This window comes from Camelina sativa, chromosome 4, assembly GCF_030686135.1.
Source record: "Camelina sativa cultivar CO46 ecotype springtype chromosome 4, ASM3068613v1".
Taxonomy (NCBI): Eukaryota; Viridiplantae; Streptophyta; class Magnoliopsida; order Brassicales; family Brassicaceae; genus Camelina; species Camelina sativa.
In genome coordinates this window covers 23,274,421-23,294,101 of record NC_141883.1, presented here as the reverse complement: position 1 = coordinate 23,294,101, position 19,681 = coordinate 23,274,421, and the positions used below count along the sequence as shown (strand labels likewise).

Sequence of the window (19,681 nt, the reverse complement as noted above, 5' to 3'; positions counted from 1 at the left end):
AAGCTTCGTCCTTGCCTCAAGATTTTCCTTAGCCTTTTTGTGAACCTGTTTAACTAAATCAGCCTTTTTCTTGCCATCAAGACTTGATCTCTCACTCAAAGGTAAAGACATTAGATCCAAAGGAGATGTGGGATTGAACCCATAAACAATTTCAAATGGAGAAAACTTAGTCGCAAAATGCATAGAATGATTATAAGCAAATAAACATGCGGCAAGCAATCTTCCCAAGTCTTGAGGTTCTTTTTAATGAGCACACACAACAATGTAGACAAGGTTCTATTGAAAACTTCTGTTTGACCATCAGTTTGCGGATGACATGTAGTGGAGAAAAGCAATCTAGTTCCTAACTTAGACCATAAAGTTTTCCAAAAATAACTAAGGGACTTAGTGTCACGATCAGAAACTATGGTCTTAGGTATGCCATGCAAACGAACAACTTCCTTAAAGAACAAGCTAGAAACATGAGATGCATCATCAGTTTTATGACATGGAATAAAATGCGCCATTTTAGAAAAGTGATCAACCACCACAAAAATTGAATCCTTACCAGCCCTAGTCCTAGACAATCCAACCACAAAATCTATAGATATATCAGTCCAAGGATGCAAAGAAATAGGTATAAGGGTATAAAAACCGTGGGATTGAACCTTAGCCTTAGCTTGTTTACAAGTTGCACACCGTTCACGTAATCGTTCGACATCTCTTTTCATGTGCGGCCAATGAAAGTGTTCTTGCATCACCTTATATGTCTTAGCAACTCCAAAGTGTCCCATTAAACCATCACCATGAGCTTCCCTTAGAAACAATTCTCTCAAAGAAGAGTGAGGCACACAAAGTCTATTTTCAAAGAATAAATAACCCTCATGACGATAATATTTTCCAGAGGCAAACTTCTCACAAAATTGAAATATTTTGCTAAAATCAGAATCATTAGCATACAAGTCTTTTATCTGCTCAAAACCCAACAATCTTGCATCCAAAGAAGTAAGCAAAACATACCTCCGAGATAATGCGTCGGCTACAACATTATCTTTACCTTTTTTGTAGTTGATCACATATGGGAATTCTATGAATTCGACCCACCGCGCATGACGTTTGTTAAGCTTTTGTTGACCCTTTAGGTGCTTGAGAGACTCGTGGTCAGTATGAATGACGAACTCCTTTGGCCATAGATAATGCTGCCAAGTTTGTAGTGCTCGGACCAATGCGTAAAACTCCTTGTCGTAGGTCGGATAATTGAGTGTCGCTCCTCCCAGCTTCTCACTGAAGAATGCTATGGGCTTATGATCCTGTATTAAAACAGCTCCAATACCTATCCCTGAGGCATCACACTCAATCTCAAAAGTTTTCATAAAATTTGGAAGAATTAAAACATGGGAATTAGTGAGCTTCTCTTTCAAGGCCTGAAAGGCGTTTTCTTGTGCAGCTTCCCATTTGAAACCAACGTCCTTTTTAATAACTTCCGTAAGCGGTGCGGCAATGGTGCTGAAATCCTTGACATGCTGTCGGTAGAATCCTGCTAAGTCGTGAAAGCTCCTCACCTCGCTTACATTTGTAGGACTTGGCCAATCTTTGATTGCCTTGACTTTTTCCTCATCAACCTTGATTCCATCTGCGCTCACAACAAAGCCTAGGAAAACAAGATTATCTGTGCAAAAGGTGCACTTCTTAAAGTTTGCATAAAGTTTTTCCTTCCGAAGCAAATCCAAAACAAGTTTAAGATGCATGACATGATCCTCTAAATTTTTGCTGTAAACCAAAATGTCATCAAAATAAACCACAACAAAATCACCAATATGCTTCCTAAGGACATGATTCATCAATCTCATGAAAGTACTAGGCGCATTAGTTAACCCAAACGGCATGACTAACCATTCATATAACCCTTGTTTAGTTTTAAAAGCCGTTTTCCACTCATCACCTTCTTTCATGCGAATTTGATGATAACCACTTTTAAGATCAATTTTAGAAAAGATGCTAGAACCATGCAATTCATCAAGCATATCATCTAATCTAGGGATAGGGTGGCGATATTTAACCGTAATGTTGTTGATGGCTCGGAAGTCCACGCACATACGGCAACTCCCATCTTTCTTAGGTACTAGCAACACTGGAACGACACATGGACTCATGCTTTCTCGAATATGTCCTTTGTCCATCAGCTCGTTCACTTGTCTTTCGAGTTCCTTTGTTTCGGTTGGGGTGGTGCGGTAAGCAGGTCGGTTTGGTAAAGCGGCTCCCAGCACAAAGTCGATTTGATGCTCGATCCCTCGGATAGGTGGTAAACCAATGGGATTGTCTTCCGGAAACACATCACTATATTCATTCAAAACCAACTCAATCTTACTCGGTAGCACCGGTTCGGGGTTAGTCGAACAAGCAAGGCTTTCTTTGTAAACAAATAGTAAACTATTGTAACTTACCTTACCCTTACCCTTTGTATCGATTGGTTCAGTTTGTTTGGCGGTCCGCTGTTTCATGCTTAGCTGGTCTAGATAGACTTCATGCGGCGTCATTGGAATGAGAGTTGTCTTTCGACCATTGTGTTCGAAGGTGTGTCGATTGGTGAAACTATCGTGGTGAACTTGTCGGTCTGATTACCATGGTCGTCCAAGAAGAATGTGGCTAGCGTCCATCGGTAATATGTCGCATATGATCTCGTCCTGATACTTACCAATTGAAAGCGGCACTTTGACTTGCTCCTTGACGAACATCTCACCTTTTTCGTTAAGCCATTGGAGCGCATATGGTTTTGGATGTTTAAGCACTTCTAAGCCAAGTTTCTCCACCATAGTCCTGCTCGCAACATTAGTACAACTACCACCATCAATAATCAAAATACATACAAGGCTTCCTGTAGAATGCCTTCTTCCATTGGCAGAACGTCTTCCTCTTCTGGCAGAACGCCTTCTTCTTCTGGCAGAACGGCTTCTTCTTTTGGAAGAAGCTTCTCAGGTTCAAGCTGCTCTGTAACTCTTTGTTCCAAATTGTCCATGGTCTCATCAGGTTGGCATTAATCCTATATAGGGAGTTAAGTGTAATTGTTTTTTTTTTAAAACACTTTTAGATGTGTACGAGGAGATAAATGTATTACTAGACTATACATATACCACATGGGTTAAAACCTTGAAAACACTACAAAAATCCTATACTTTGAATACTTATATCAAATAGCTGTAAAATTTTATATTTTTAAAATTAATAAAATAATAATAAAATAATAAATAAATACAATATAAATTTTAAAATTAAAAATATTGTCTCGCAGTGTACCGCAGGTTAATTCCTAGTAGTCTACAAAAGAAGGTTGTGTACTTCCGTAATATTATATAAAGGACTTTTTTGTTGTTCTGTTTCCTTCATAACAATGTTCTATTGCCTTTATCGGTTATGTGATTAATCTTTTATTAATGGTGATACTAAGGGTTACCAAGGTTTGGTTACTGGATATTCATTTTCTCTCCCTTTTAAATGCATTTACATTCTCTTAATTTCGTTGGGATTTTTTGTTTGCGTCAAATTTTATATTCCTTATTCTGATATTTACAAGAAATTCACATACAACTCATATGAAGAAAAATATAAGGACGAGCTCATAACAAATCAAGATCGAAGAGAGACAAGAGTAAACAAGATGTCTTCTTCATCAATTCATCTCCAAATCACATTCTTGGGGGCATAATTGTGTTTTTTTTTTTTTCTCCGTTGGCTCTCATAAGCAGCCAATTTGACTAATAGTCTTGTGGGAGAAGTCAAGAGAGAGAAAAAACTTGAAGCTACCAGCCTATCATCAGTTATCACTAGCTAGGTAAATATGATTTGAAAGTTTACAGCTAATTTGTTTTTTGATATATTCTCATAAATCAACCCAAACCAGCAAACCACATCTACATAAGTTCATTTTAATCTTTAATGTTTAATCTCAAGCATAGTATCAAACGGAGAAAACTTACATTCCTTCTAGAAAACCGAGTGCGTTATATTTTAAGACATATGGAATCATGTTTATTTTTTCTTCTTTATTCCTCATGTTTTTTTTTTTCCTTCATGTCTTTGTAATTCAAAGTTAACAACACATGTTTCATAATTCATAACAACCAACATTGTTATCTTTCTGGATTAACAACAATAAATTCTTATATTTCTATCACCTTAATGGTAACTTTCTGTTTCTTATATGAAGATGAGCATTCGTTTTGTATCATCTATAGTTTCTAACTTACTTTTATTAGAGCCCACAAGAAAGACAAGAATAACTTTTAGATCGAGAGTTTCACAATTCCGACCAACGACTTGTTGGGAGTACGAGCATCCAATCTAATAAAGGGCTCCAGGGTTATATACATTATATAACCAATTAATCAGGTAAGATTTTTGGTTGAGGTTCGTTTTAATTAGTTATTATTATGTTGCACAAAATGAATTATGTCATCTCGCACTTGAAAAAAACTAGTATTAGATCCTGAGTACTAATTACTAATTAATTACTCAACGAACAAAATATTATTCGATCTGGCAAATCATACTAAATATATAAAAGCAAAAAGGTCATCAAAAACATATAATAAAATCCCACATGGCCACAGATCATTTAACCGCACATCCCATCATCCTTAGATATAAAGAATCACAGGTCATTTATACTCTCGAACATGTTGGTCTTGATCCCTCTTTCTCTATAAATAAAAACACCTGTTCACATCTTTGAGGATATGCAAATCTCTACGATGTTCCATTCTTTAACTTTTGTCGAAATAGAAATGAAGTTTTCAAGGCTTTTGGGAGGTTTTTCAGAGATATGATCATAATGACAAGCAGCGGAATATTGTAGGAACACAAAAGAAAAATGGAGAAATTCTTGAAGGTGGCACAATCATTTGCATTTGTTTGGGGATTCATCTTGCTGGTGGCTCTCGTGTGTTGCTGCATCAGCACTAAACCTAATCGTGAAAAGGATGATGATACCGGTTGTGCCGCCTGCGAGGGAGGGCATGCTGGATGTTAGTCGTCAATAAATCCTCTTTTTTGATCTTTCATGCACTTTTCTTCTTTGATCTTCTGGTAGAATTGTACGACAACATCGTTCATGGCTTATCGTTTTCATAATTTCAGATATAATTTTTGTAAGTTTTGTTATTACCTTTTAAATATATAATATAGTAGACCAAGTTAACCTTCTTTTGTTTTGATTCTACGATTGCATTTGTATGTAGTCTAGACTTTGATTAGGATAACAACAGATTAACAGAAAGAAACATGCAGTATCGTAACCATAGTTTTGGTTTTGAGTTTTGACTTGCAATTCCGGTTAAATGGATTTCAGCTGCCTACTAAATCAGTGGGTTTCATTTGCATGTTGGTCATGACAAGAAAGTAACTGTGTTATGTTGTCGTCAAAATAATAGTACTAGCAAGTACTAATATAAACCCCTATATATTGAAAACAGTTAAAAGTCTGTTTCTTCTATACAAATGTAAACAATTTCCAAATAGCTGTAATCAATCATGACCAGCAATGAATTCATCACGTTCACCACATACTCTATTTTTCATTACTCAACAGTCCACACATAATTTTGGTCTAGAAATTCGACAGTTCAGTCTGGTTTGAACTTTTCCGGTTAGTCCAAATTCTGTCTTTTATGATTGTAGGAAAAATATAATTGCTTTCCTTTAAATTTAAAAAATGTGAATTTTTAAAATTTTCTGTAAATACTAAATTGTATGGTCAAGATAGTTTGGCATAAATATTTATAACAGTGAAAAAAGAAGAGAAAAAAAAAAAAAAAAAGTGTGGTCTACTACAACCATACAAATTGTACACAACACTATATCTCCTTCCTCGCTCGCTCGTTCCCTGCGTCAATCAATGGCGTCCTTCAATTCATTCCCCATTCCCAAACAGGTGTGTTCTCTTCTCTCTCTCTCTCTCTCTCTCTCTCTCTCTCTCTACATGTACAGTCATACATCATCTGTATAGACAGACGCGCGTGTGCCCACTCTCTCTCGAGCTGATTTTTTTTTTTTTTTTTTTTTTTGGATTTTCGGATTTCTAGATTGTTGGTTCTTCTTCGTCTTCCTCTTCTTCTCGGCGACGTATCTTGGTGCGATCGACTATGGCGTCGACCAATACTATGCTGGTAACTTTAACACTACCTAGTCATCTACCTTATTCTCTCTTTCCCAGCCCTTTCATTCAAACATGTTCTGAATTCTTATTTGGATCCAATCCAGGTCTTCGTACCTCCACATCCTTTGATTAAACATTGGCTCTCCCTTTTAAGATGTGAGCAAACTTCTTTCCCTATTTTTGGTGAGCTACGTTTACTCTCTCTCTCCCCCAATTCGGATAGATTATGTATGTATGTATAGTTGATTACGCTTGCTCTTGTCATCGATTTTGCAGTTTTTTTAAATGACTTCTCTCTGTTACTTGATGCTTCAGTTAGAATTCCAATGAATTCTGTGTTTCCAACGAGATGGTCGTTTCTATCCTCACTCAAAGAGGAAAGCAGAATTATCTATCAGAAAGATCCTTTTAAAGCATGTGGCTGCGCATCTGCAACTCCTTACACTACATCAAATAATCTCTATGTTGAGATCAAAGATTCAAAGGTGTGTGTGTATTGAAAGTTTCACTGCAGTATGAACACTATATTTCATGCTCTTTTTTTTTTTCCTTAGTGGTGTGGTGGTATTCATTTTTTTTTCAGGAAAATATTGGAGAACAAATGTCTTCTGCAGAAAAATCATATTCTTCTCGTAGCATGTTGCAATACAATTTACTAGCAAAGAACCTTTTAGCACTAGAGGAAACTTTTGTTGCCTTGGACTCTTTGAGAATGGAAAGAGATATTATGTTGCAAATGGCCAAGTTAGGGGCTGCTGAGTTTTTCAAAACCTGTCTATCTAGGTCTCGTTGTTCTTCAATCACCTCATGCTTATCTGACACAACCGAGTTGGTGGGTACAGCACCGAATCAGCAAGTCTTTGTATCATCCAGAAGGAAATTGAAAAAGATAGCTAGAAGGTCGAGTGTGACAGGTGAGAATGGTGTTGATCAGGGTTCTTTGCCAACCGGGTTAAGAACCATATGGAACAATATCGATGCCCCTAGAGTGAGAAGACCACCGATATATAGAAAGAAAAGAGAGAGGATCTCTAGAAACGAGGCTGAGATGTCAACAGGAGTCAAGGTTCAGTGTGAAATATTTCTCTACTTTTTTTTTACCTTTCCTTTGTTCTCTTTTAGTTAACAAGAAATTCTTATGACACTCTCATGTATCTTTTGAAGATAGTGGCGGATATGGAGAGAATCAGAACGCAACTGGAGGAAGAAAGTGGTAAGGTAGCGAGTTTGAGTTGTTGGGCAGAAGCAGCTGGGATGAACGAGAAACTCCTGATGCGCAATCTACATTACGGTTGGTACTGTAGAGATGAACTGTTGAAAAGCACCCGGTCTTTGGTTCTCTTTCTTGCAAGAAATTACCGTGGACTGGGAATCGCCCACGAAGATTTAGTTCAGGTTCATCTTCTCTCCTTAAGAGTTTTATTATGAGTCCTACAAAAGTTCTATCTTTTTAGCTTAAGATTATGATTACAGAAAGAACGTTTGCAAGTGGAAAGTTTTAAAACTGTGATTGCAGTTCCTTTTGTTCTTATATTTTGGGTTTTGCAGGCAGGGTATGTGGGGGTGTTACAAGGAGCAGAGAGGTTTGATCACACAAGGGGTTACAAGTTTTCAACATACGTGCAGTATTGGATAAGAAAATCAATGTCCATGATGGTGTCACGGCACGCAAGAGGCGTCCATATTCCTGTTCGTGCATTTTGATTTTTTGACCCGTTTTTCTTGTTTATCTAAGTTTTGTCTCATTTTCAACATAACTAACCTCACTTGTTTCCCTTGATTGTTTCTGTTTATTGGCAGGCATCAATAATCCGAACTATCAATCAGATCCAAAAGGCTCGTAAGACCTTGAAAACGAGCCATGGGATAAAATATCCGGCTGATGAGGAGATTTCGAAACTAACAAGCCTGTCGGTGAAGAAGATTCGAGCAGCTAACCAATGCCTAAGAGTGGTCGGTTCTATCGAAAAGAAAGTCGGGGATTGCTTTTCTACAAAATTCCTGGTATGTCGTTTTGGACCAAAATGTGCTGAAACTATGGATATTTTTAGCAATTCATGTTGGGAGTGGAGGACTGAGGATTCGGTTTTACTGTTCAAAGGTGGTTGGCTCAATCGTTGGTTTTGAGAAATTTCCATCGAACAAGAACCAAGATTTGTTTAGTTTTAGTATGGAATGAAAATACTGTTACCATCTGTTTATCATAAAGATTGGTTCAGTTTGGATTTTATGCTATTCGCTTTGTTCAATTTGGTTCGGTTTTGAGACTCAAAGCTCGTTTTCCGTGCATACAGGAATTTACACCGGACAGGACGATGGAGAGTCCAGAGGAGGCTGTGATGAGGCAGAGCGCGAGGAGAGACTTACATGATCTTCTAGAAGGGCTAGAGCCAAGAGAGAAGCAAGTGATGGTTCTACGTTATGGTCTTCAAGACTACAGGCCCAAGTCCCTTGAAGAGATTGGGAAGCTTCTTAGAGTTAGCAAAGAATGGATTCGGAAGATCGAACGGAGGGCAATGGCTAAACTCAGGGACCAACCCAACGCGGAAGACCTCAGATATTATTTGAAGCAGTAAAATATATACAGAATTTTGGAACCACACTATGTCTTCTATCACAATGTGAAGGTGTGTAATCAATCATGTGTGTTTATAATATAACATTGGAGATCTCTACTACAGTGTAAAGTTATGTATATGTGGTGTAAACTTATATCTTATTATAGAAACCTGTTCAATTTTTTTTTGCAAAATTTGTCTCTATCTTAAAAATAATATATGATTATATATATATATATATATATAATTCTTCATTAAACAAAAAAAATCAGTTTTAAGACTTGGTTATCAAAGTAGATAAAAATCTGATCTTAGCTCTTAAGATTATACAATATCATTATTATAAGGAAATTATACAATATCACAATAATTCTAAAATAAATTTTACTTCTATAATTAAGAATTATAAAGCTAATTACTAGTACTGTAAAAATGTGATTATGAAGAAATTTATATACTAGTTCTAATAAGATTTAATTCTATAATTATGAAGCTAAATTATTAATACTGTAAAAATGTAATGATAAAGAATTTACAAAATTACTAATTCTAAAAGAAAAATAATTATTTTTCTAACAAAAAAAATAAACTTCCATAATTCAGGAAAGTATATAATTAATTATTAATCCTAAAAAAAAAGATTGTAAATATTCACCAAATAAGCTGTCTCATATATTTTCTCATCAAACAATACACTTTTCTTCAAAAACATCACATTTGCTTCAACTACATTGGTAAAGCTTTTGTTTTTCTTTTTAAAAAAGTTATTATTATTTCTATGGATTTGTCTCTAATTATATAGTAAACCTTTTTAATGTTATGTATCTTGAGAAACAGCTAGATTTTTATTTTAGTTTTTTTTTTTTGAACAAAGAGAAACAGCTAGATAAGTACAATTCTTGAGTAAAAAAGACATTTACTAGTGAATTTTAATATTATGTGTCTTATTTTATTATTTTTTAATCAAAGACCCTCTAAAAAAATGTGCAATGGACATGCCCTAATGGGCCGAAAGAATAAGATCGAAAATTAGTTTCGGTACTATACTACTTAATTGAGAGCCGGTTTAAGTTCGTTCGCCCGCCCTATCGTCTTTGTAAAAAGATTCTAACCAGATTGGGAACAACATCGACGAAAATGGCGTACTCAATTAGTAGTAGTAACGCATTCAGGTGTAGTTCCGATACGCTGCGTTTTGATCCCCGACAACAATGTAGCAGCAGCCGCCTAAACCCTAATCCTTCGTCCTCTCTCCTCTCCTTTAATTTCTCCCCGATTCTCGCCCGAGTAGATATATAATTATATTCTATTATTCCTTAGCTTCGAGTGAACCCTTTTTGTATATTCAAACTGAATCTTTTTGCTTTTGATTTTCTCGAATTTTGGTTGTATAGAATTTCGTCGGTGCTTCTTCTTCTTCTTCTTCGTCTGTTTCCCGGCGGTGTATTCGAGTTAGAGCTAAAATGGCTGCGTCGGAAGGTTCCATCAACGGAAGCAACAGGATGCTGGTAAACAAACAAACAAAAAAACACTCCGATTGAATTTTAGATTTTTTTTTTTTTTTTTTTTTTTTTTGAGTTTGTGTTGATTTGATTTTGGGTTTCAGGTGTTTGTGCCACCACATCCGTTGATCAAACATTGGATCTCTGTTCTGAGAAATGACCAGACCCCTTGTCCTATTTTCAGTGAGTAGATAAGATTTTATCCCACACCAAGTAGAGAGATGCATGTAGAACTGAATTCAATTTCTGATTCGTTGGATCCTAATTCTTGAATTTAGTGAACATTCTTTAGCTCTTAGACTATATTATCTGCTTAATTGCGTTTGAATATGAATTTGCTACTACTATAAAAGTCTCTGTTTAAAGCTTGAGTTTTTTTTCAAATTATCTTAGGGAATGCAATGGCTGAACTAGGGAGACTACTCATGTATGAAGCATCACGAGAGTGGCTGGTGACTAACCGTTTTAACAAAGTTTCACATCTCTTTTTCTTGAATTTGTTTACTCTGGTTTTTTTGCTTATTGTTTCTTGTCTGTGTGTTTTGAAGCCAACTGTTGTTGGAGAAATAATGTCTCCACTTGGTCCTGCTTCTGTTGAATTCATTGATCCTAGAGAGCCTATTGCGGTTCGTTTAATTCCTCCAATTCTTCCTGTCTTTATACTTTCTTCTCAAACGCAAAATATAAAAACATATCTGACACTTGGTTTTTGTCTCTTGTGTAGGTTATTCCGATATTGAGAGCTGGTCTTGCTCTTGCAGAACATGCGTCCTCGGTTTTGCCTGCGAATAAAGTGTATCATTTAGGTAAATACTTTCTTGTTCGAAGATGTCAAACATGACGACTCTTTTTTTTAAAATCTAATAGCCTATGTATGATGTCCCCGTGCTTTATCCTATTTGCCAGGAGTAAGTAGGGATGAGAAAACACTTTTGCCGTCAGTGTATCTTAACAAGTAAGGACTTGTCTGCAGCATTATGTAGTTTTACTGAAGTGTTTTACAATAACAGCTTTTGATACATCTTCTTTAGGTTGCCTGATGAATTTCCCAAGAACTCGAGAGTATTTTTGGTCGACCCAATGATTGCCACAGGTAAGAAAGTCTTGAATCAATTCTTGTAACGTAATGAGTTTTAGTCATTTTAGCCTCCTCCATATTACAAGTGTAATTAAGGTTTGATGTTCAAAATGTACACGATAATATGGGAATGTGAACGCATGACATGGTGATACCAAACTGTTTCATAGCTTGAAGTGTAGGTTTAGCAACAGCTTGGTTTTTTCTCTATGCTTCAAAACACTGTTTATTTGTATGTTAGGTGGTACCATAATTGCGGCGATGGATCTATTGAAGGAACGTGGTTTGTCTGTTCAGCAAATCAAAGTGGTAATCATATATATATATATATAGAAAGCAGTTTTATGTCAGAAATCTTGGCTACCTAATAATATCCTCCAAGTAGTTTGATTTTTTTCCGGTACCTCCCTTGATTACAGATTTGTGCGTGTACTGCACCTCCTGGACTGTCGAAGCTTAATGAGAAATTCCCTGGGTAAATCAATAGCAAAAGATCATCTCTGAACTTGTTTGACATTTGTTTAACTCTTTACTAAACTGTTTGCAACATATTTCAGGCTTCATGTATATGCTGGAATGATCGATCCTGAAGTCAATGAACATGGGTAAGTCAGATATGCAAGTTCACACGTTTTCGGTATTGGGTTCTTGGCTTTTTAATTTCCTTGTGTATTTACAACGAAATAGGTTCATAATACCTGGGCTTGGAGACGCTGGAGACCGCAGTTTCGGGACAGAATGAGCTTTTTTGATGAAGGTGCTTCTTGTGTAGAGTTTTTAAAACTTTACAGTCAAAAATCATTAAGACTAATTTGGTTTCTTACTTTGCTTAGATATATGTCTTGATCTCAGGTTACTGAAAGTGTTTTGATAAAGAGTCAAAGATTTACAAACAAGAAGAATCTGAATTCTCCTCATTATTAAGAAACAAAGAACAAAAAACTTGTAAACACAAATTTTCTTTGGGGAGTATTATCGTGATTTATGTGTCATTTTGTCAACTGTCTCTCTACAAAACCATTTTTGAAAGAACAAAAATATGCAAGCAAGTCTGAAAAAAAGCATTTAGATGAATCAGACATTTGAACCAAATTTTCAATCTGAATACCCAAACTGAACCAGTCTTTTGTTTTGGTTTGGTAACGATTCCCGAGTCCGATGATGTTATTACCAAATCAACAGGTTTACAAAAAACAAGCGTCGGTCTAATTCTGGTTTAAAACCTTTAGTAGTTTCGGTTCGATTTAAATTTAAAACCCGCTATAATTGGATCGGGTTTATTGAACAAAACATAATAAAGGGGTGTAGTGGTCATTGTGATAAAAGCAAACCCTAAGAGCTCTCTACTATAAATAAAATAAACCGACCATTTAGTTTCATCTTCGTCGCCGCCAAACTGATCTCAGATACTTCTTCTTCTTCATCACAGGTGAGAAGTCTTAGTCTCCTTCTTCCATTGGTATCTAATGGATTTTTACAGAATCACTTGTTCTATTGCTCATCTGATTAATAATTTTTGTGTCTGTTTAACCTGCTCAGATCCTTTTTGACTGTTCAAGCCAAATCTGTAAAAATGCAGAACGAAGAAGGTCAGTTCACAGAGCTCTACGTTCCAAGAAAATGGTATTATCAGCTTTCTCTTTTCTCTACATTTGATTAATATAGATTAAGCTAAATTCTCTTAATTAAGTACTAAGCTTGATTCGGTTTTGTTATTTTTTTTTTGTAAAATTCAGCTCGGCAACAAACAGATTGATCACATCAAAGGATCATGCTTCTGTTCAGCTTAACATTGGTCACCTTGATGCTGATGGTGTGTACACCGGCCAATTCACCACCTTTGCTCTATGTGGATTTGTCCGAGCTCAGGTTTGTTGGATTACTTCAAATTGCTTGAATTATTCTTCCCACAGTTTGTTATAACAAAGATCGTGAATGAGTTTTGTTTTTGATCGAATCTGCAGGGAGACGCAGACAGTGGCGTCGACAGGCTCTGGCAGAAGAAGAAGGTTGAAGCTAAACAACAGTGAGGTCACAAAAGTCAAAAAGCTCGGCGGCCTCTTAGTTTGCTTTTTTTGAGGTTTCAATGTAGTAATGTGGCTTCGTTAGTTTCTCTACATGCGAATTCATGTTTTGGATTTTTTTTGCTTTATGGTTTTATGAAAGATAATTATTATTAGGCTGTGAGGCCAATGGAATCAAATTCTATTACAGTCTAAATTTTGAATGTGGCTTCGTTTGTTTCTCTTAGTGATTTGCCTGGTGGACTTAAGAAACTACCTGTTAATACGAACTGCAAATTTCGTTTTATTATTGAAAAGTATATCGTTTACACATTGTTTCCCTCGATTTAAGTGCTAAGAAGTGGAACATAGTTTTCTCCATCTTCAAACGAAAATGGTTATAACAAAAGACGTCTTTGCATTCATCATATCTCACCATCCCAAAGCTCTTCAAGTGTCTTGTATGGACTCAACGTCAAATGAACAAACGACGTGCCTTGGACTAACCTAGCCTGCACAGTGAAGAAGATTCGTATTAAAGTTTAGACTTCATCTCATAGATTCTAAATTTGCAGAGACGTGGTTTATAGTTTTTACTTACCTGCTCTATCTTGGAAAACTTGTCAAACATTTCTTTTGGGATTGACCATCCCAATACATCAAAATTCTCTCTGATTCTTGCTTCATTTGTGCTTTTGGGAAGTATGCTATGACCCATTTGAAGTCCCCATCGAAGCGCGGTTTGTGCAGGAGACTTTCCTAGTTCTTTAGCAACCATTTCCAGAACCGGACTCTTTAAAACATCAGCCTTCACCCACGATGTTCCAGGAGAACCCAGTGGCGAATATCCCTGACACAGTGAAAATTCAAAAGTGTATAAGCATGAAATTCTGATTTTCTATAATATTTTGGACATGTTAGTGTTTTCAAACTTACTGAGAGGTGAATCCCTTTGGACTTGCAGAACTCATGTAACTTATGTTGTTGCCATGAAGGATGACATTCCACCTGGTTTACAGCGGGAGGAACACGAGCAGCTTCGACGAGATCTGAGAGTTTTTTTGTAGAGAAATTACTTACGCCAATGGCTCGTGCCTTGCCTGAATCATACAGTGCTTCCATTGCTTTCCATGTGCTAGGAATATCGATAGGCATAATGTTCTCAGGCTTAAACTCAACAGTGCCTTTCTTCAATCTAACAGGCCAGTGCATCTTGAGAAAAAAGATCAAATGAAACCAATCAAAATACAAGTAAAGCTTTACTAGAGTTTCAAATCCAAAGATCCAGCTAGTTCTGTAAGAACAAATCAAAGGCTAAAAACTAAGCAAGAAACACATCATGAAAACTGTTAAAATAATAAAATTAGCATATGTTCAAAGGTGTCATGCTTACGAGATACAAATCAACATAATCAAGCTGCAGATCCTGTAGAGTTCTGTTCAATGCCTCATGTACATCCGGAGGGTCGAGATCAGTCAGCCTGTCATGGCATAATTTGTAGGTTATAAGAGATTAGAGGCTAAGCAGACGCGAAGGAAACTGAAAATGCGTAAGAAAACATGAAACGTTATGGACAAAATACCAGATTTTTTAAGTGATGAACAGCTTCTCACGCTTCACTACGCCATCTTCAAAAAACTTCTTCAGAACTTTCCCAATCTGGAGGTGAAAAACGTTTTCAATATCTCCATAGCATAAATAGAATGTACATATCAAATGAATTTGAAAGCAGTTTATACCAAGTAATAAAATCAATCCTTCAAAATGTAAAGCTAGTTAACAAGAAGATAAACAAAACAATGTGTGCCATTGTCATTCCCAAAAAACAGGACAACATACTAAATCCAATAAGAACGATCATACCAACTGTTCTACTAAAGAGCATCAAGCTACGCCAAAAGATGAACAAAAAAGAGATGATACAAAATGTGTGGAAACATGAGGTAGACAAGATTCAGATCCCGTCTAATTCAAACAGGCAAGAAGATAATGAAGAACCTAAAAAGCCATTACATACTAAAAAAAATCAGATCGGTGGATGGATTAACCTCAATTTCATTGCCATATCTTGAAGCACAATCAATATGCTGATACCCAATCTGCAAAAAAAAAAAAAAGAAAACGATGATGCTGTTAAGATCTGATATCAAACCTTGAACATCTAAGGATCAGTTAAATGAGAACGAAAAATCACATACGAACCTTCAGAGCGGCGGCGACAGCGTCTCCAACGACGCCAGGAGCAGCTTGCCATGTTCCGAGACCGACCGATGGGATCTTTGATCCGGTGTTGAGTTGGAAGAATCCAAGTTCGTCCGCCATTGTTAGAGCTTTAGGAGTGCGATTTAGATCTCTCTCGTGACCAACTGACCATTTTTACTATAAGGCGGAGGAAGAAGAGTCGACAGAGCGGGAAACTCGTCGGAGTTTTAATTTCTAGACGGCTAGATTTCAAACACGTGGATGAATCCAAACGCCACGTTACAGGTTCAATATCACCAATTTAAATACTATTTAAATTCGTATAATATTCTGCAAATTTTCGTATGAATAAGAAATAAATGGAAAAATGATTTATGAAGTATTTTCCAACACTGGGAAATTGAGATAACTTTAGATAAAGATTTGGTGGGGGAACCGTGTCTGATTCGAAGATACGACAAGCTACAAACTGTCGAAAGAGAAATAACAGTTGAAAACAAAATCACATCGACTAGTAAAGGAAGGGATTCTTCTAGGCCATTGCAGGGTAATCTACGGCTGTAAGTGGAGCATCAGGCACAAGAGCAGCCGGAGCAGAAACCTGAGCAGGTGGGTAGCTGGTATCTTCATCCTTAGGAGCATGAATGATCACAACATCAGGCAATGGTGTCTTTGGTCCATTAATGCCCTTAGGGTCCCAATCAAGCATAACCTTCACCTTGATTCCCAACACACCCTACACATTGCGGTTTTAACCAGACTTAGATATTAGACAAACATTGCTGAATTACTTACACACTAAAGAACATCTCCCAAGGATATTTACCTGTCTGAGCAAAACATGTCTCACTGCAGAGTCAATGTACTCCTTAGTTGGTTGACCAGATGAAACCATGTAACCATCCTTGAACTTCATCGACTTAGCACGAGCAGCACGGAGCTTTCCACTTACAATCACCTCGCATCCCTTAGCACCACTCTCCATAACAAACCTCAATACACCATAGCAAGCCCTGTACAACATAAAATCATTGCCAAGATTAACATCTTCGTATAAAATCTTTTGACTTTGAAACTCGTGTACATTTAGAACCTAGTTTAAACCCTTATGTATGAACAGCGAGTTCAGTAGATAGAGACATTACCATTCTGTATATGAAAGACATATATTACAACTACTCTATACTAAACATATAACTATTAGGGGTCAAGTGAATGCTTAAACAAGTTAGTAGTAAGTTGCCAAAACCAATTCCTCAAATGAAGTTTCAACGAAAACAAAGTACAGAAATGTCATACCTACGAACAGCAAGACCACCGAGAAGCTTGTAGCGCAAAGACTCAGCCTGAGCAATGGCACAAAGACCTCTGTTGGTCACCTTTTCAGCATAAAGCTCAACACTGTCTTGTGGGAATTTGAATCTCTTCTGGACAAGTGATGTCAATTCCCTAATTCTCCTCCCCTTCTCACCTGTATCCAAACAACTATCCTAAATCAGATCTCCACACACAAGTCTCTAAAAGATTTAAAATTACCCAAAATGAAGAACAGATACAACATACCGAGAACGTTCTGGGTGCGGGTGGCCCTGATGATAATCTCAGTCCTCATAGGAGTAACCCTAACCTCAACACCAGAGTAACCATCCTCTGCAAGCTCTCTGGTGAGAACCTCGTTCAATTCAGCGTAGAAGACACCGTCCGCTACAAACTACAAATGAAAATCCCAACAGAGTTACTCAAAACAGTTCCAATAACGATGCAGCGAGATAAATCTATCGAAATGTAAACAAAAAAATAATATGAAATCAGAATTCAAACCTTTCTCTTCTTGCTGATCTGAGTCGTCATGATTGTGTGAATGTCAAAATCTGCCGATCTCTGGAAACCCTAAAAATGAGTGAGAACAAGGAGCCGTAATCTCGAGAGAGATGATATTAGTAGTATTTATATTTGACCTAATTCAGAAAATCAGGTTTCACGTCCAAATTTACTTTGGGCCAAAAAGGCCCATATATTGATCAAAAAATAGTTAACTCAATGGTTTGGTTTGGGCCTATGGATGTTTTCAAATATGTTTTTAATCAAATAAATAAAAGACTTGTGTCGCACCTCTGAATATTCCGTATTTTATACACATTTCCAAAGCACAAAAATGACATTAACTTCATACAGTAGAATTAGACCATGAACGTTTGAGAGATTTTAGGTAGTTTTTAGATTATAGATTTTAGTTTTTGGATTTTGGGTTTTGGATTTTGGGTTTTGGATTTTAGATTTTGCAAAATAAATTAAAAAACAAGGCCATGAATGGTAATTAGTTTTTAGATGGTTTTTGGTTTTTAGATTTTAGATTTTAAATTTTGGTTTCTGATTTCTTGGTTTTTAGTTTTTGCTATTAAATTGAAAATTAATAAATAAAAAATCAAAAACTCAAAAATTAAAAATGTTCTCTTTGAAAATAATTATTTTTTACAAAAACCACAAATTATATTTTTTAGTTTCTCTTTGAAATTGCAAGAAACTACCCAAAAACTAGTTTTCCTAAATTTAAGGGAATCTATTTTTTGAAAATCTTGAATGGAAAAAAATAGGTTTTCAAAGAATCAAAATCCAAAATCTACTTAAAATCTAGTAAACATTCAAGGCCCAAATGAAAAATTAGAAAGAAAAAAATGTTTCATAGAGGAAATCTCAAACACTCATTGAAGTGAGATTTTGGATTTTGTTAAAAAATTAGTAAAATGTTCAAGAATCTGAATTTCCTTTTTTTTTTTTAGGGAAACCATCTTTTATAAAATCTTAAATGGTTAAAAAATGGATTTTTGAAAAATCTAAAACCAAAAACCGAATAACCACATCTATTCGAGGCCTTAAATTGTTTAATAAAGTTACTTTAAAAGTAAAAACCAACCAAGTAAGTTAAAATTAAAGTTTCCATATTAACTCAAACAAACAAAAAAAATCTGTCCGCCACGTAGGACGCTTGGTTCTTCTCACTCAGTCCACTAAAAGCAAAAAAAAAAATGTCAAAGGGAGAAAAGAAAGATGGAAGAAGCTTAATATCGAATCTAAGCCGTTTTGGGAAATTCTATTAGTAGGTAGGTGACTCAAAAATCTCATCCTCTTCTTCTTTCAACTTAGCTAGCTATGGAGTTCCTCTGCTTTTCCCCGCCAAAATCTCTCCTGAAGCAAATGTAGCCTTTTCCAATTGCGAAAACTAGGGTTTCTTTTTTTTTTGTTTTTTCCTCGATTTTGTCTCCTCTTCTTTCCTCGCTGATTTAAGCAGAAATTTCTGGGTTTTTGGGAAAGAGATATTGGAATCGTTGTTGATTGAAATGAAGAAGCTTTTCGGAGGTCCGGGAACTTTGTGTGGTCTGTTACTGAGAATCGGACAATGTGCTTCAGCTGCGGCTTCAATCGGGGTTATGGTCTCTGCCAAAGAGTTCTCTGTTCACACTGCTTTTTGGTAAAGTGTTTGTTTTTGTCTTTCTTTCTTTTTAACCTTGTTTTGTTCGCTTAGATGATGTCTCGGATTTGGCGGATTTAACTAGAAAAATTTCTTGTTAGTGGAAGTCTTGTTGATGTTGGTTTGTTTTGTTTAGCTACTTGATTGCATCAATGGGTCTTCAATTGCTGTGGAGCTTTGGGTTAGCTTGTCTTGATGTTTATGCTCTCAGGGGCAAAAAAGATCTCCAAAACCCAATCTTGGTTAGCTTATTCGTCGTTGGTGATTGGGTATGGTACCACATTTATTTGGGTTTGTTTACATTGAATGCAATGTTCCTGATATGATATTTTTTTTAAGGAATTGAAATGTTTTTTTTTTCTTGTTTTGCAGGTGACTGCAATGTTATCTCTTGCAGCTGCATGTTCATCAGCAGGAGTTGTAGTCTTATATGAAAAAGATATCAAGTATTGCAATACTCAGACCCAATATCCTTGTCTTAGGTATGAAGTAGCTGTAGCCCTTTCGTTCGTCACTTGGATCCAAATCGCTGTTTCTTCTCATGTCACATTCTGGATCTTAGCCTCCGTTTAGTTTCGAAAATAAACCCCCCACCTTTGTGTTTTTTTCTTCTTGGAATGTTGAGAACATCTTTTGCAGTTTTGAGATCAGTGTTTCAAATCGAATCCATCAGTGTTTCTTGAAATCAAGTCTTAACCACACCACACCTTACTTATAGAAGAAGACTCATAACCATGT

General features: G+C 36.3%; 4 protein-coding genes, 1 long non-coding RNA gene and 1 pseudogene across 11 annotated transcripts; 4 read left to right on the top strand and 2 right to left on the bottom strand.

Moving 5' to 3' along the window:
* Window positions 1-5,619: 5,619 nt before the first annotated feature.
* On the top strand, window positions 5,620-8,882 carry LOC104781251 (RNA polymerase sigma factor sigC). Of its 4 annotated transcripts, none has more exons than XM_010505870.3 (9): window positions 5,620-5,905; window positions 6,057-6,140; window positions 6,235-6,286; window positions 6,446-6,615; window positions 6,714-7,196; window positions 7,295-7,525; window positions 7,679-7,819; window positions 7,931-8,134; window positions 8,425-8,882. In XM_010505870.3, the coding sequence occupies exons 1-9, from the start codon at window positions 5,870-5,872 to the stop codon at window positions 8,704-8,706; spliced, it is 1,683 nt and encodes a 560-aa protein (XP_010504172.1). In that variant the 5' UTR covers window positions 5,620-5,869; the 3' UTR covers window positions 8,707-8,882. The 4 variants fall into 4 exon arrangements, with proteins under 4 accessions (XP_010504172.1, XP_010504171.1, XP_010504170.1 ...); XM_010505869.3 differs by having other exon boundaries at window positions 5,745-5,905; window positions 6,235-6,313; XM_010505868.3 differs by having other exon boundaries at window positions 5,781-5,905; window positions 6,407-6,615.
* Window positions 8,883-9,520: 638 nt separating this feature from the next.
* Window positions 9,521-12,260, top strand: LOC104781250 (uracil phosphoribosyltransferase, chloroplastic). 3 transcript variants are annotated; one of them, XM_010505865.3, is made up of 13 exons: window positions 9,521-9,975; window positions 10,083-10,196; window positions 10,295-10,373; window positions 10,584-10,642; window positions 10,739-10,816; window positions 10,915-10,996; window positions 11,097-11,145; window positions 11,222-11,283; window positions 11,510-11,577; window positions 11,688-11,743; window positions 11,826-11,873; window positions 11,956-12,025; window positions 12,121-12,260. In XM_010505865.3, exons 1-12 carry the CDS (start codon window positions 9,826-9,828, stop codon window positions 12,008-12,010), a joined length of 900 nt encoding a protein of 299 aa, XP_010504167.1. In that variant the 5' UTR covers window positions 9,521-9,825; the 3' UTR covers window positions 12,011-12,025; window positions 12,121-12,260. The 3 variants fall into 3 exon arrangements, with proteins under 3 accessions (XP_010504167.1, XP_087367562.1, XP_010504168.1); XM_010505866.3 differs by having other exon boundaries at window positions 9,754-9,975; window positions 12,102-12,260; XM_087511436.1 differs by having other exon boundaries at window positions 9,673-9,975; window positions 11,956-12,260.
* Window positions 12,261-12,527: 267 nt separating this feature from the next.
* On the top strand, window positions 12,528-13,488 carry LOC104775050 (small ribosomal subunit protein eS21y). Its single transcript, XR_002037743.2, has 4 exons — window positions 12,528-12,697; window positions 12,808-12,891; window positions 13,005-13,137; window positions 13,233-13,488. It is a non-coding gene; the product is annotated as a small ribosomal subunit protein eS21y (long non-coding RNA).
* A 63-nt stretch (window positions 13,489-13,551) lies between these two features.
* Window positions 13,552-15,715, bottom strand: LOC104781249 (aldo-keto reductase family 4 member C11-like; annotated as a pseudogene). Its single transcript, XR_015597480.1, has 7 exons — window positions 15,475-15,715; window positions 15,321-15,371; window positions 14,855-14,931; window positions 14,665-14,752; window positions 14,208-14,483; window positions 13,873-14,121; window positions 13,552-13,783 (listed from the first exon to the last, which is right to left on the bottom strand). The product of XR_015597480.1 is annotated as an aldo-keto reductase family 4 member C11-like (transcript).
* A 130-nt stretch (window positions 15,716-15,845) lies between these two features.
* Window positions 15,846-17,460, bottom strand: LOC104781246 (small ribosomal subunit protein uS3y). The gene is made up of 5 exons (XM_010505862.3): window positions 17,296-17,460; window positions 17,038-17,185; window positions 16,774-16,945; window positions 16,301-16,487; window positions 15,846-16,210 (listed from the first exon to the last, which is right to left on the bottom strand). The coding sequence occupies exons 1-5, from the start codon at window positions 17,323-17,325 to the stop codon at window positions 16,007-16,009; spliced, it is 741 nt and encodes a 246-aa protein (XP_010504164.2). The 5' UTR covers window positions 17,326-17,460; the 3' UTR covers window positions 15,846-16,006.
* A 987-nt stretch (window positions 17,461-18,447) lies between these two features.
* Window positions 18,448-19,628, top strand: LOC104781245 (CASP-like protein 5B2). The gene is made up of 3 exons (XM_010505861.3): window positions 18,448-18,943; window positions 19,080-19,212; window positions 19,316-19,628. Exons 1-3 carry the CDS (start codon window positions 18,813-18,815, stop codon window positions 19,514-19,516), a joined length of 465 nt encoding a protein of 154 aa, XP_010504163.1. The 5' UTR covers window positions 18,448-18,812; the 3' UTR covers window positions 19,517-19,628.
* Window positions 19,629-19,681: the final 53 nt, after the last annotated feature.